This window comes from Anopheles darlingi, chromosome 2 (assembly GCF_943734745.1).
Source record: "Anopheles darlingi chromosome 2, idAnoDarlMG_H_01, whole genome shotgun sequence".
NCBI classification, from domain to species: Eukaryota; Metazoa; Arthropoda; class Insecta; order Diptera; family Culicidae; genus Anopheles; species Anopheles darlingi.
Window position 1 is genome coordinate 76,463,557 of NC_064874.1, and position 15,000 is coordinate 76,478,556.

General features: G+C 50.3%; 4 protein-coding genes across 5 annotated transcripts in view; all 4 read right to left on the reverse strand.

Moving 5' to 3' along the window:
* The window catches only part of LOC125952579 (very long-chain specific acyl-CoA dehydrogenase, mitochondrial-like), a 3,064-nt gene extending 192 nt beyond the window's left edge, over nt 1–2,872 (reverse strand). Inside the window, exons 1-4 of one of the 2 annotated variants that reach the window (XM_049682129.1) lie at nt 2,650–2,872; nt 1,721–1,913; nt 167–1,648; nt 1–101 (exon numbers count right to left, since the gene is read on the reverse strand). The exon at nt 1–101 is cut by the window's left edge and continues 192 nt beyond it. In XM_049682129.1, the coding sequence (XP_049538086.1) occupies nt 1–101; nt 167–1,648; nt 1,721–1,913; nt 2,650–2,723 (1,850 nt within the window). In that variant the 5' untranslated portion in view covers nt 2,724–2,872. Of the gene's footprint in view, nt 102–166; nt 1,649–1,720; nt 1,914–2,259; nt 2,519–2,649 lie in introns of those variants that run through there. The other variant, XM_049682128.1, reaches the window with a different exon arrangement.
* A 139-nt stretch (nt 2,873–3,011) lies between these two features.
* LOC125952483 (very long-chain specific acyl-CoA dehydrogenase, mitochondrial-like) lies at nt 3,012–4,904 on the reverse strand. Its single transcript, XM_049681957.1, has 3 exons — nt 4,778–4,904; nt 3,442–4,706; nt 3,012–3,365 (listed from the first exon to the last, which is right to left on the reverse strand). Exons 1-3 carry the CDS (start codon nt 4,899–4,901, stop codon nt 3,012–3,014), a joined length of 1,743 nt encoding a protein of 580 aa, XP_049537914.1. The 5' UTR covers nt 4,902–4,904.
* A 744-nt stretch (nt 4,905–5,648) lies between these two features.
* Nucleotides 5,649–9,322, reverse strand: LOC125952667 (very long-chain specific acyl-CoA dehydrogenase, mitochondrial-like). Its single transcript, XM_049682277.1, has 4 exons — nt 9,080–9,322; nt 7,942–8,374; nt 6,518–7,780; nt 5,649–6,441 (listed from the first exon to the last, which is right to left on the reverse strand). The coding sequence occupies exons 1-4, from the start codon at nt 9,142–9,144 to the stop codon at nt 6,301–6,303; spliced, it is 1,902 nt and encodes a 633-aa protein (XP_049538234.1). The 5' UTR covers nt 9,145–9,322; the 3' UTR covers nt 5,649–6,300.
* A 1,672-nt stretch (nt 9,323–10,994) lies between these two features.
* LOC125951046 (leucine-rich PPR motif-containing protein, mitochondrial) overlaps nt 10,995–15,000 on the reverse strand; it is a 4,790-nt gene continuing 784 nt past the window's right edge. Inside the window, exons 3-4 of the mRNA XM_049679555.1 lie at nt 14,943–15,000; nt 10,995–14,870 (exon numbers count right to left, since the gene is read on the reverse strand). The exon at nt 14,943–15,000 is cut by the window's right edge and continues 288 nt beyond it. Of these exons, the coding sequence (XP_049535512.1) occupies nt 11,234–14,870; nt 14,943–15,000 (3,695 nt within the window). The 3' untranslated portion in view covers nt 10,995–11,233. The remainder of the gene's footprint in view (nt 14,871–14,942) is intronic.

Below are 15,000 nucleotides of genomic sequence, written 5' to 3' on the forward strand. Positions count from 1 at the left end.
TGCTCACACACGTTCTTCGCGATGGAACTCATCGTTTCATGGTTCTTCAAAAAGGCCCCATTATGCACCTGGCGGATATTGTTCCGAACACGTGCATTAGCCTAAACGGAAGAGAAAACACGAATTAACATTCTCTGGAACTACACACCTGCCCGAGACTGCTTACCTCGATACACCATGCCTTTGTCATCAGGACTTCATGATCGGCAGAAGGGACCTTCTCCTGGAGCGCTTTCGTCGCACGCGACAGTACACATGACATGGCGTAAATATCAATCGCCGAGTCAGCCAGCCGGATAAGCAGGTACTGCTGATCCACAATACCCTTGCCGTGCTTGATCAGCAACGCTTCAACGCTTCTCGAGAATCGATCGATACTATCAGCACACAGTGCAGCCGATTCCTTCAGTGGTTCGGCGACGAACGAACTCAGATCGGTACCACCGTAGCCAATGCTACGAACCGCCCGACGTGAACCCTCCTTGAAAATCAATCCCAGATTGGCTGTCGGGTTTTTAAACGCACGCTGCAGCTCCTTCAAGTGTGATCCCGCATATTGAATACCAGTTAGTGCAACGAACAACCGCAGGATGTCGTTTGCTCCCTCGAAGATGCGATAGATGCGGATGTCGCGCAGGAACTTCTCCAAACCACTGGCGGACATGAAGCCGTTTCCACCGAGAATTTGAATCGCTTCATCGCACACGTACCAGGCCGCTTCTGAGGCGAACACCTTCGAAATAGCCGCTTCCAGATGGTAGTCCTTGTGCCCAGCATCCATATTATTAGCGATCATGTATCCCATCGACTGGCTCACGTACTGACGCATCGCCATGCGGGCGAGCTTCTCCTGAACGTTGCCAAAATTAGCGATCTTCTGTCCGAACTGTACACGACTGGTGGCGTGTTCCGCCGCCTTCTGGATACAATGTGCCATCGTACCGGCCAACGTGCCGGACATACCGAAGCGGCCATTATTCAGGATGTTCATCGCGACCTTGAAGCCATCACCCTCCTTGCCCAGTACGTTCTCTACGGGGATCTTTACATCATCGAAGTACACTTCGGCCGTGTTCGAACACTTGATGCCCATCTTGTTCTCCGGTGGGCCATTGCTCACCCCACCGAAACCTCGCTCCACGATGAACGCCGTTACTTTGTCCTTCTTTTGGCCCGTCTTCGGATCCGTCACCTCGGTCTGTGCGAACACCGTGAGTATGTCGGCCAGACCACCACCACTAATCCAGATCTTGGAGCCGTTCAACACGTAATGTGTACCATCGGCCGATTTTACCGCCTTGCTACGAATTGACCCGGCGTCCGAACCAGAACTCGGTTCCGTCAGGCAGAACGCAGCAAGCGTGCCACCCGTCACCACCTGGGGCAGATATTTCTTCTTCTGCTCCTCCGTACCGTACAGCAGCACACCCTTCCAACCGATGCTTTGGTGGGCGCCGAACACTACCGCCAGCCCAAGATCGACGGCACCGATCAGTTCACCCATTCGGGCGTAACCTGTGTTCGGTAGGGCCAGTCCACCATATTCCTCTGGCCCCTGGATACCCAGAAGGCCCATCTCCCACATGCTCTTCCAAGTGGCCTCATCTGGACCTCCGTTCTTTTCCGCCTTCACTGGATCATAATCTTGCTATCGGGGATACGAGATAATGAGAAACAATTCCAGCAAATTCGTCGCGTTCCAGAGCGATGGAACACTCACCAAAAATCGTGAGACCGGATCGACCAACGAGCTCACTAGCTCCTTCTGCTCCTGTTTCAATGCATCCGGAAACGGGAACACCTGGAGCGGTTCGATCTCGCCACGGAACAAGTTCGCCATGTACGAAGTGTTGACCGTGGGTGTCGGTGGTGCCTTTTCCCTCGGTTTTGATTGGGCGGCGGCAGACAAGCATCTGGAATTGAAAGTACGTAATTTACTGCAATTGTGAAATCATACCCGCCACGCTACACCACACCGAAGCAACACGGAGCGGGTTAGCTCATCGTTTCGTCGCCGTCACTCCATTATCAGTTGAGCCCCCGTCGCTGCTGTCTCTTGGGTCCGGTCCAAAGTTCAGAGCCGGACCAACGCACAAACCGGGTGCTATTCATCGCGGATTTACGCGAATCCACCACTGTCCCCCGATATACCGATGTACGATGAGGGGGGCAAAGTCCGCAAACGTATCACGGTCGCTCGTTCGCTTATGCTACCGAGCTGGCTTTAGTGGGCTTGCAGTTACTGATTTTCTTTCTTACCTCTCGCCAATAGACGACACTGATCCCACATTATTGCGCAAGGAATGGCCTAGGGAACCCTTCAGAATAGCACTATGTAGCCGATGCATGATTCTGCCAGCGTAGCTTCACCAAAAACTCAACCGTTCGAGATCTCTATACTTAACAATGAACCACAAGTGGGACAAGTGGGGCACGTCACAGCTGGGCCTCCCGAAATGCTCCCCACGTGAGAGAGATAGAGAGAGAGTTGGCGATGCTCTCGCGGATTGGCGACCCTCTCCGAGAAAGCGATTCTGAGTAGCGTTTCTGTTTACCAAACATACTACGCGTTCATTGACCGACTGACCTTGATATTATGCCGGCAGAAGGTGGCTCATATGATTGTATGATAAAATAGCTTAAACTTACCTGGAGTATAGCCCCAAAAGCGCCTTTGATGATGACTCATTCCGCGACAAAATCTGACCACTCAAGCGCAACATGATGGTTTGTAAGATGATCGTAAGGAAACAACTGGAAACACCGACACCGTGGTATCACTGGACGACTGGCACGAGACTGAGGTCTGCCGATTCGCTGCCCACCATACTAATACCTCATCCATGCAGCCATGCGGGAATGGACCTAGGAACATATGCATTCAAGTGCAACACAACGACCGTAAGAAGCAGTGACTCGTTGAAGAGAAGAGTGGTGGGTTGAGTATTGATAACGGACCGAACTGTATTTTCATCGAATTTTATCTAGCCTACGCATATCGTAAAAAGGATTTAGTCAATCTCCAAAGGATTAGTATACGGTAGGGTGCGGCGATCCGCTACGTGCTTCGCCACCACCGCCATCCGCTGGTAGTTGTCCCTGAACGCGTTCGAGTGAATCCGATGGATATTGCGCTGCACGCGATTGCTTGCCTCCTGACACCAGATTTGCGTCATGAGCACTTCGTGTGCCGCTGATGGAAGTCCCTTTCGAACCGCTCGACTGGCCCGCGAAAGGACGACCGCCATTGTGTAGATATCGATAACACTGTCGGCTACACGGGCCAACTGGAATTGCCTCTCGACAATACCTTTGCCGTGTTTCACCAGCAGAGATTCGATGGTTTTGCTGAACAGATCCACACACTGCAATCAAAAAAGGTATGATTCAATCGTCAGAATATCCACGCCAAACGCCAGGTTCTCCCTGAGAATCACTTACCTCACTGCACTGCTTCGCTGCTGTCTGCAGTTCACTTACCACGAACGGACTCAAATCGGTACCTCCAAGTCCGACACTTCGTCCAGCACGCTTTGATCCTTCCGCCAGCACGACTCCCAGATTGCTAAGCGGGTTCTTCAACACTTTTTGCAACTGCCGCAGCTCATTACCAGCGGCCTGAATGCCGGTCAGGGCAATGAACATCCGCAGAACATCGTTCGCTCCTTCGAAGATCCGGAATATCCGCATATCGCGCAGGAATCGTTCGAGACCGCTGGACTTCATGAATCCATTGCCACCTAGTAGCTGAATGGCCTCATCACACACGTACCAGGCTGCCTCGGTACAGAACACTTTGCTTACAGCTGCCTCCAGGTGAAAATCGACCGATCCTTTGTCCATGTTGCCCGCTACCATGTAGGTAATACTCTGGGCCACATACTGATGGGTAGTCATTAGGGCTAGCTTCTCCTGCACGTTTTCAAATTCGATCAATTTCCGCTTGAACTGCACTCGGTTCGTCACATGATCGGCCGCCTTCTCGACACACGTCCTCATTGTGCCAGACAACATAGCTCCCAGACCGAAGCGTCCCGAGTTAAGGATGTTTACCGCAATCTTAAATCCTTGGCCCAGCTCACCAAGCAGGTTTTCCACGGGAACCTTCGCATCGTCAAAGAACACTTCCGTCGTGACTGAGCACTTGATGCCCATCTTGTCCTCCGGTGGTCCCGTGCTGACCCCCTCGAAGGCACGTTCTACGATGAAGGCACTCATCTTTGTCTTCTTTTCGCCCGTCTGAGGATCTACAAATTCCGTTTGGGCAAAGGTTGTGAAGATGTTTGCAATACCACCCCCGGAAATCCACAGTTTGGACCCATTTAGGATGTAGTATTTCCCACAGGGACTCAGGACGGCTTTCGTCTTCACTGAGGCCGCATCAGATCCGGTTCCAGGTTCGGTAAGGGCGAAGGCACCGAATACTCGGCCAGAGCTTAGCTGTGGAAGATATTTTTTCTTCTGCGCCTCGTTACCGTACAGTAGGATGCCCTTGGTTCCGATTGTCTGATGAGCACCAGTATAGATGGTTAGTCCCAGATCATAGCTTCCATTGATTTCGGATAATCGGACGGATTGTGCGTTCGACAGGCCCAAGCCACCATACTCTGTTGGAACGAACGCCCCAAGGAAACCTCCCTCCCAGAGTGCATCAACAACGGCTGGCTCCACGTTGGCTGTCGTATCATTCCGGGCGGCATCGTTCACTTCCTGCGTTTCCAACGATACATTAAACAAATCAAAAACCTGCCCCGAGAAACTGATGTCCTGTAGGCACTTGCCTGATAAAACTTGAGCGTAGGATCGATGAAGGCCTGCGTGTATTCACGCTGCTCCTCATTTAACGGTTCCGGATAAGGGAACACCTCGGCCGTTTGCAGCTTACCACTGAACAGATTCATCACAAACGATCGATTTGGCTTGACCTTATCCTCCTTCGCGGTCTTCGCGCCATATAGCGAGCAACTCGTGGACACATTCCGTACAACAGCGGGACAAAAACCTGCTTTTCGGACGAAACTAGTGCACGTTATTCTCAACATATTCTTGTCTTCTTGTAAAAGTGTATGTTTACTCCGTTGAATCCGTCTCGAAACTGAACCAAGCCGGTTCGATGATACCCCCTGGGAGGTTTGCCAGGTGTATTGCGTGTCTTAAATGTTATCAGAAAAGACGATATCGCCGCGTACATTACTATCTCGCTAACGCAAACTGGATATCGCCATTTCCTCGCCCAGGAGGGATTTACGAATTCCTAGTTCACCCCCAATGTACATAGCTTGCCCTGAATGGACATCGGACACCCTGGGCGGGAATTCCATTTTTCAAGACGCGTACGCGTGACTCCTTATCAAATGCCGTTACGAAACGAAAGGGAACTTATCCATTGGATCACGATCACGATGACCCATCCAATCTGATCGACACTTCAGTGCCATTCTAGAAAAGAAAAAGAATCCAATAGAGAGTGTTCTTTTTATTTGTGCTATTTTTTTATACTCTGAAATGTGTTTCGCGACGACTGCAGCCTCTTGGATGGTACACAATATAATAGGAAAGCTGGAAAATTATCAAACTTCCAATCGATAAGAAATGCGAAGCAGGATGAAAGCTTCTAACCTCCCCATTCGGACAACTCAAATTGATTTACATTTTGAGCGGTATTTTATGAAATTATTTATCTATTTTAACTCTCTTTAGCAGCATCTGAGGTTTTATATACATGGTATCATTAAAATTAAGTGCTTTAGTAGTTGCTGTCCAGGTGGTTTGTAGGTTTGGGTGGTAATGATTCGATTCCCATAATAACATAAATCCCTTCACAATCTTTACACACTCAGCTGGTGGAATAGCGGTTGTTGCATGTATAATTGCTCACAATAATGAAAAAACTAGATAATCTATTTCTGCAAGTGATTGCCTAACGAAAATGTGCTTAAATGGTTTAAAAAATATAACAAAAATTGTCCTACGAGATGGAAAAAGATTACATAAAAAATTGACTACTCCTGTCTGTGCCTCACATACGATGGCCATACGTTACATCGTTACTTCACTTTTCGATGGGTAACTTCTTTACGGTTTACCGCTTTGCTTCCCTGTCACTAAAAGAGTAACACATCAGAATCGTCTTGGTCGAGAGGTGAGGCATATGTACTATCATCTCGTCTTGTCGAATGCCTTTTGGAACTCACTATCGGGGACAGTTTCCACGAGGAAAACCATCTAGAAATCGCGTGCTCCGCTGGCTGAGGCTTGTCGTTTTGTCGTTGTTGCAACATACCCCAGGCTCCTCGTACTTTACTCAATGTCAAGTGGGTTATTGTGCGCGATACCGTTGTTGGCGCAGATAGTCTTTGAGATCTGCGACATAACACCGTAGTTTTTCACGAACGAGTCGGAGTTAATCTTTCGAATGTTCACACGAACACGATCGCTTGCCTGCAGAGGAAACAGAGAAGTCATTAGAATCTGCTTTGCTGCAACGATGAAGGTACTAGGCCCTTGCTGAACTTACTTCGTGACACCACGCCTTGGTCATCAGCACCTCATGGTCGGCCGAGGGGAGATTCTTGTTGACGGTTCGGGTGGCTCGCGATAGCACTACTGCCATCGCGTACGTATCGATAGCAGCATCTGCCAACCGGTTCAGTAGGAACTGTTCATCGACAATCTTTTTGCCATACTTGACCAGCAGCGACTCGACTGTTTGGCCAAAGAGATCGATGCACTCGGAGCACTGCTTTGCCGATACCTTCAGCGGTTCGGCCACGTAAGGGGTGAGATCGGTACCGCCATACCCGATGCGACGAATAGCGCGGCGCGATCCTTCCTTAAAGATGAGACCCATGTTCGTGGCCGGATTTTTGAATGCCTTCTGCAGCTCTTTTAGATGTCCACCGGCGTACTGGATACCGGTCAGGGCCACAAACAGACGCAAAATGTCGTTCGTACCCTCGAAGATGCGGAAAATACGTAGATCGCGCATCACTCGCTCGAGACCACAGTCCTTCATGAAGCCCATTCCACCAAGAATTTGAATGGCCTCGTCGCACACATACCAGGCCGATTCGGACGCGAAAACCTTCGAGATGGCCGCCTCCAGATGGTAGTCAAGCGAACCCGTGTCCATGTTGCCCGAAATCATGTACGCCATCGATTGGGTCACGTAATGGTGCATTGCCATCTTGGCCAGTTTCTCCTGAATGCCACCGTACGTTTCAATTTTGCGTCCAAACTGCACCCGGTTAGTGGCGTGTTCTGCTGCCTTCTGAATGCAGGCACGCATCGTACCGGAAAGTGTGGCGGCCATACCGAAACGTCCATTGTTCAAGATATTCATCGCCACCTTAAAGCCATCGCCCTCCTTCCCCAGCACGTTCTCTACCGGAATCTTTACATCCTCGAAGTACACTTCGGCCGTGTTCGAACACTTGATGCCCATCTTGTTCTCCGGTGGGCCACTGCTCACTCCACCGAAACCTCGCTCCACGATGAACGCCGTCACTTTGTCCTTCTTTTGGCCCGTCTTCGGATCTTCTACCTCGGTTTGCGCAAACACGGTCATAATGTCCGCAATGCCTCCGTTCGAGATCCAAATCTTGGAGCCATTCAACACATAGTGCTTCCCGTCGGCCGACTTCACCGCACGACAGCGGATGGATCCCGCATCAGAGCCGGAACTCGGTTCCGTGAGTGCAAATGCAGCGTACACCTTGCCGGTGGACACCAACGGCAGGTACTTTTCCTTCTGCTCCTTGTTACCGTACAACAAAATTCCCTGAAAGCATAAGCACAAGCGAAAAATGAAGTAAAGGACGGCTCAATAACACCCGCTGGGTCTAAAGGTTCACAGGCCCCACGCGGAAGAGTCCCTTATCAGCCGGTACACGTGCTACCATTTGCTTATCAGTAGCATCTGTGCTGAGTGGCTTTGCTTACCTTAAAGCCGATGCTCTGATGTGCTCCGATGAAAATGCCCAGGCCCAGATCTTGACCACCGATAATGTCACACATGCGCGAGTACTGGGTGTTGTTCAGACCGAGTCCACCATACTCGGGCGGTACCATGAGCGAGAACGCACCGAGATCCCACAGCGCTTCCGTGGTCTTTTCGTCGATCGACGAATTGGCATCGTTCTTCATCGGATCGTTCACCTCATCGAAGAACTTGGTGACCGGATCAACAAACGAGGCAATGTACTCCTTTTGCTCGGCATCGAGCGCTTCCGGATAGGGAAACACCTGGACTGGTTGCACCTCACCGCGGAAGATGTTCGTCAGGAAGGACAGATTTTGGCGCTTCTCCGCCTCGGCCGGCGACGCAGCCTGCTGCGTTTCGGCCTGCTTGGCCTGCGGTGCCGCGGATAGACATCTGCAAATAGAAGCATAAGGGCATAAGTGATACTGGTGAAAACCAGTTTGCTGGCAGGCGGTGTCACGCACGAGCTACGATATCTTATCGCGCGAGTAGCTTGGTGGAACAACTAGAAGCAGCTCATACAAAAGATTACACCAATGACCATCATAGTAAGCCATGTGAACGAGGGATATTTTCATATCGGTCGGTGGAAGATCGTCGAAACTCTTCCGCAAAAAAGGCCAAAAGTTGCCAAGGTGTTCGTTGGTAAGCAACCGCGTACACGTGAACCATCGATGTCAACACAGCTACCATGTGCCGTGCGCGCGTTAACGAGGAATTACGAGTTGTTTACGTAAATCCTAGACTTTGCTCCGTCCGACCGTCCGTCCATTCGCCGTTCGTGACCAACGCCAGCGCATCCACCACATTATCTGCTTCTTTATGAAACTGGTTCGGGAGGAAGATTAACACCCAATCGTTTTCGATTCCTTCTCTAGCTGTTGACCTATATTTTGGGGAACGGCCTTGCCTCAAGGAAACTTCGGGAAGAAACCACGCGAAACACGCGCTTTACCGTTTTCAAGGTCGCGCCAGTTAGCGCCAGCAAAAAAAGGATCAAATCTGCTGAACCGACCCCACTTCACTGTTCTTCCTTTTCCCATAAATGAGCGATGGGCTATAAATAAGTTTCGCCATTTCCTTGTGTTCCTGACTTACCTTCGAATTTCGATGCCTTTTACTTGCTGGCTTCGTCGCACGATCAATTGCCCAAGACGAATCATCCTGCTGATATCACTTTATTGACACAAACTTTACTTAGAACGGACAACTAATCTGGCTGGAGTAACGAAAAGGAACGCCACGAAAACCTCGGGAAAAGAGCACTTTGTTCGTCGCGACGAGTTAATTATCTGTTGACGAGTTTTTTTTTCTACGTGTTTACGTGTTACGGCCACTCTATAACCCTCGATAGAGCAATCGATTAAGCCTGCCACACACAGCACGCGTTACTTGCGGCCGATTTGTGATTTGGTACAAAATCGGCCGCAACTGCCGCATCAGCAGCCGGTCTGAAGGGTCTCATCGGATCACGTGTTTGACAAACCAGAAAGGAGTCCGCAGGTGCCGCATCTGCCGCAAGTAACGCGTGCTGTGTGTGGCAGGCTTTAGGTTGTTGAGAAGCGTTATTCTACGTTACGGTTGGCGTAACGCAATTCGAAGCACGTGCACTGCGACCGTTGAAAATAGGGCATCCCAGAATTATCCAGAAATTTTATTCTTAATCATATCTGCAAGTGTAAATTAATACTAAGTACCTTTCAAACATGTTTAATCGAAGTATTGCGGAGCTGGCAATTTGTGAAATGGCGAACACTATTTCATAAATGGCGAAATTAAAACGTCAACCGACTCGTTGTCCAGCGAATGAAAGAAGAATCAGGGAATAGTTTTAAACCGAGGATTTATTAGGCTCCACTACTACACATCGCAATCGTATAGATGATGAACAAAACCGCAAAGAAAATGCGTGTCTACAAGCACTCGCTTCAACTATTAGCTCGACTAATTCAAATCGGATTCCCTCCGTTAATACGCCAACATTCATTATATGTTTTGATGATTTCATTCAGTTTGGTTACTGCTCCCGGTACTATATTACCTTATACTGTATAACGCCACATTTTCACGCTTTTTTAGTGCTCTCTTGTTTCCCGCTTTGTGCCCGCGCGGCCTTTTTCTTTGCTTCCTCGTCACTGCTGCTCTCGCTATCGCTATCACTGCTGCTGGTGGACGACGGTTCAGCAGCCTTGGCGGTTTTTGCCGGTATGGCGTACGGGAAAGGTAAACCCTTTGCAGACAAACTATCACTAAGTCGCTTCAGCGCCGTCCGGTTAACGTTCTCAAGACAGGTTTCCTTCAGAGCCGTTTCCAGCGCCAATAGTCCCTGTTCCGGTTGATTCTTCCCGACCAGCGTATCGATGAGGCAGCTGTATATCAGACCCTTGCCCTTCTCAGAAATTTTCGAGTTCTGTAGCTGCTCCAGCAATCGTCGGCAGAGAGCATCGTCTTTGGTGTCTCGGGCCAACTGTATCACCTTTTGGAACATGATACGCGAGCTTTGAGCCAGATGTCGATCCCAGATTGCGTTGGCCTTGTCCGATTCGCCCGCAATGAAGTAATGTATCCAGAGAGCATTGATCGGTGCCAACAAGTCCCATTTGGCGTACTGTTCGGCTAGCTGAAGGTAGCGTTCATGTAGTTCAGGATGCTGTGAAAGGATGCCGGATGCGCCACCAACGGGGAAGTGTTTCGCAGCAACGATCGCTTCCTCCTTGGTTTTCAGCTTCTCGCAAGCTTCTTCCAAACGACGCAGATACTGTTCCGCGTTGCCACCGGCAACGTTTGCGTGGCAAAATCTGTTATCAAAGGATACCTGTCGCTTTAAATCGTCCGAAATGAGACTTGAGATCCGCTCAAACGTCGCAACATCACCAGAGTTCGCCAGTTTGTTGAGGAAGTACTTGAATGTTCGCGGAATAGGGAACAGATTCTGCTCGAGAATGCTCATCACCTTCTTTGTGGCTTCCCCAAGCCGACTCGTTGTCCAGCGAATGAAAGAAGAATCAGGGAATAGTTTTAAACCGAGGATTTATTAGGCTCCACTACTACACATCGCAATCGTATAGATGATGAACAAAACCGCAAAGAAAATGCGTGTCTACAAGCACTCGCTTCAACTATTAGCTCGACTAATTCAAATCGGATTCCCTCCGTTAATACGCCAACATTCATTATATGTTTTGATGATTTCATTCAGTTTGGTTACTGCTCCCGGTACTATATTACCTTATACTGTATAACGCCACATTTTCACGCTTTTTTAGTGCTCTCTTGTTTCCCGCTTTGTGCCCGCGCGGCCTTTTTCTTTGCTTCCTCGTCACTGCTGCTCTCGCTATCGCTATCACTGCTGCTGGTGGACGACGGTTCAGCAGCCTTGGCGGTTTTTGCCGGTATGGCGTACGGGAAAGGTAAACCCTTTGCAGACAAACTATCACTAAGTCGCTTCAGCGCCGTCCGGTTAACGTTCTCAAGACAGGTTTCCTTCAGAGCCGTTTCCAGCGCCAATAGTCCCTGTTCCGGTTGATTCTTCCCGACCAGCGTATCGATGAGGCAGCTGTATATCAGACCCTTGCCCTTCTCAGAAATTTTCGAGTTCTGTAGCTGCTCCAGCAATCGTCGGCAGAGAGCATCGTCTTTGGTGTCTCGGGCCAACTGTATCACCTTTTGGAACATGATACGCGAGCTTTGAGCCAGATGTCGATCCCAGATTGCGTTGGCCTTGTCCGATTCGCCCGCAATGAAGTAATGTATCCAGAGAGCATTGATCGGTGCCAACAAGTCCCATTTGGCGTACTGTTCGGCTAGCTGAAGGTAGCGTTCATGTAGTTCAGGATGCTGTGAAAGGATGCCGGATGCGCCACCAACGGGGAAGTGTTTCGCAGCAACGATCGCTTCCTCCTTGGTTTTCAGCTTCTCGCAAGCTTCTTCCAAACGACGCAGATACTGTTCCGCGTTGCCACCGGCAACGTTTGCGTGGCAAAATCTGTTATCAAAGGATACCTGTCGCTTTAAATCGTCCGAAATGAGACTTGAGATCCGCTCAAACGTCGCAACATCACCAGAGTTCGCCAGTTTGTTGAGGAAGTACTTGAATGTTCGCGGAATAGGGAACAGATTCTGCTCGAGAATGCTCATCACCTTCTTTGTGGCTTCCCCAAGCCGATCGCGATTGATGAGCGCTTCGATGATGGCCGACTGTTCGGTGAGGTTTAGCTTTTCGTTCGGATTGACTGCTTCGTAAGCGGCCAAAATGCGATCGGCATCATTCATTTTGATCGCCTGTTTCAAATCCTTAACGGCAGGTGCTAGCTGTGGTTGCGGTTGCTGATTACGTTTCGTGCTAGCTGCTGGAGCAGCCTTGCTTGCTGCCTTGCCCGCGGGCTTTGCTTTGGGGGCTTCCGGAACGGCAAAAGGTACATCGTACCCATTCGTGGTCAAGAAATTCGCCAGCTCTGTGAGGAAAGCATCCGTTGGCGATACACTTTCCTCCTGCATTCTCGTCCACAGTCCAAGTGCTTTATCCGCATCTCGCTCGTTGATGTAGCTTTGCAACAGCTTGTGATAAATCTCGCCGCGATCGATGTGGTTGAGATCTTTGGTCGCTTCCATTAATCCCTCCAAGCTTGAGGTTTTACCCTCCTGCTGGTAACGTTCACAGGCCGTCTGTATGCGTTGATAGCGTGTTCTCAGTCCAGGTGTTTCAAGAATTTTCCTTGCCTGTCGAATACGGCCACAGTCGACGAACGCAAACACGAGATCATACAGACTGTTCACTTCGCCGTGCACTTCCGTACTTAGATCCGTCAACCGCTGCAAGTTGGCTGCATCTTCGGCCTGAATCAATCGGCATGTAAGCTCCGTCTTCCATGGAGTTGCACGGTATCTCTGGCATATTTGCTCAAACGCAGTCATGGCACTGGGCAGATCATCCTTCACCAGATGTACCTTGATGAGTGATCCGAGGAAGATGTTTTGCGGTTTGATGTAGCGCTGAGCGATCAAATGATCGAACAGACTGCCCACCTGCTCCACGTTGCCCTTCTCCGCCAAAATATTCAACAAGCGCCAGCAGGCACTGTTGTAAACGAAATCCACTGGTTCAGTATTCTCCGCTTCGTTGCCTTCAGTGACCTGTTCTGATGATGCTGCTGTCGATATCGTCGTCTTGTTGGATGCGTGCTCTTGCAGAAAACGAAAGGCCTCATCGAAACGTTCCGCTTCAAGCAGACCCTGAGCAAAGCGCACGACCTTTATACGATCAAGCACAAAATCGGGCTGCTTTGATTTCACTCGCTTCAGCAGGTCGAATGCTTCTTCAAGTTTACCGTTCGTAGCGTACAGTTCCATCACCTGTCCGTAGATTGCTGGACTGATAACGTAGTTTTCCGACTCCAGGCGCTGTACCACTTCCGCCACTTTTGGCACATCGTTGGATCGAATGGCCGAACGAATGAGCTGAGCTTTCAGCCCGTTTGCATTTTCCTTTCGGTTTTCCAGATCAGTGATCAGTCGTTCCAGTTGTGGTACTGAAAGATTACCAGCCGAATTGGCTTGTCTCGAGCGTTGATTACCGATCGCGGGACGCTCTACTTCGACCGGCTGCAGATCACCGGCCGCCAGTTTCGAAAGCATGGACGAGATTTCCGAAGTCAGCTCAGCGCCAAGCCGTTCCTGGATTCGCTCCGCCAATTCACCGCTGATCGAGAGGCCCTGGTTGACGAATCCAGTCAGCAATCGCTCGAGGACCTCGACACGATCGGTCTTGAACGTTGTCACCACGTCGAACAGCATACAACCCAACGTTTCTCCCTGTACGGTATCGGCATTTCTGCCGGAACTGGTATCGGCACCTTCCACGGCTCCTTCCGCCGTTTCGTCTTCGGATGGGCGCGATCGTTTGAGTCCATCATACAGTGAACGCGAGAAGCGTATGTACGAGTCATAATCCCGGGATTGGACGAGGGCTTGCACCAGCGGTTTCCGGAACACTCCTGGTGAATAGTACGCCCGATAGCGTCCCGCAATGTTGGCCGCCTCCTTGAGATTGTTACGCTCTAGCGCGTGATGGGCACAGCTGCTACTAGCGACGGCCGACGAGATACCAACACTGCGCAACAACTGGATCGCAATTTCGCTGTTAGTGACGGGCATGTTCGGGATGGCGTAGTCGCGGATTGTTTCACTGCTCGGGTGGATGCTAAATTCCTCCATCATGGTGCGCAGCACGAGCAACACGTTCTCTGTGCGTGCTTCCTGTGACATTTTTGCACGATTACCGCACATCAGCGGCCAGAAGAAATGCTGTCGAATCGGTTGCTGCTGTGTGGCCAGCTCTTTCAGTAACGCAAAACTCGTCTCAACCGAACCGGCCTTGAGAGCCGTTTCAAGCGCCACCAGGAAAGCGCGATCATTCATGCCACTCTCCTGCAGCTCACGACAGATGGCGATTAGCTTTTCGGCCGGTCGCTGAGCACGCACCAGCTGCCGTACCAGGAACCCGCCCGTGTTCGCCAGCTCTCCATCGTTTTTCGATGCTCGAGGCATCGTACGCAGCAGCTTAAGGCTGACCTCTTCCTGTCCTTTGTTGATGAGACGCAGGATTACATTGACGGCATCCTGATTGTACCCAGCCTGTCGTCGAATACGCTCCAGCAGGGGATCCACTTTCTCTGCATGTCCGTTGGTCGCCAGTGTGTAGACAATCTCGAGAATGTCCTTATCGAGCAGGAACACTTCCTTCTGTTCGCAGCTGTCTATCGTTTTGAGGATGTACTCAATATCACCCTTACGGGCATAACCGCACAATAGTGTGGTGTACGTGTCGGCCGATGGTTGCAATCCAGCCTGGGCCATCACCGCCAGAATGCCGGTGGCCGATTCGAGATCACTGCAAACAGAAACACGTTCAATGCAAGTGCTGGATCTTTTGCCCTGTCTCTCAGTGTTGGTGAAAACTTACTCTGCCTGCGAGTGCCCCATGATGAGTGCGTTGAACACGTACTCGTTCACCGGAAGCT

Coding starts and splice junctions, on each gene's coding strand:
- LOC125952483 (XM_049681957.1), bottom strand. CDS start 4,901: ATGAATCTGTTCAGTGGTAAGCTGCAAACGGCCGAGGTGTTCCCTTAT. Junction 4,707..4,777: donor GCTCAAGTTTTATCAGGCAA/GTGCCTACAGGA, acceptor AAACGCAGGAAG/TGAACGATGCCGCCCGGAAT. Junction 3,366..3,441: donor CAGCGAAGCAGTGCAGTGAG/GTAAGTGATTCT, acceptor TTTTGATTGCAG/TGTGTGGATCTGTTCAGCAA.
- LOC125952667 (XM_049682277.1), bottom strand. CDS start 9,144: ATGATTCGTCTTGGGCAATTGATCGTGCGACGAAGCCAGCAAGTAAAA. Junction 7,781..7,941: donor ATCAGAGCATCGGCTTTAAG/GTAAGCAAAGCC, acceptor TTATGCTTTCAG/GGAATTTTGTTGTACGGTAA. Junction 6,442..6,517: donor CCAAGGCGTGGTGTCACGAA/GTAAGTTCAGCA, acceptor TTTCCTCTGCAG/GCAAGCGATCGTGTTCGTGT.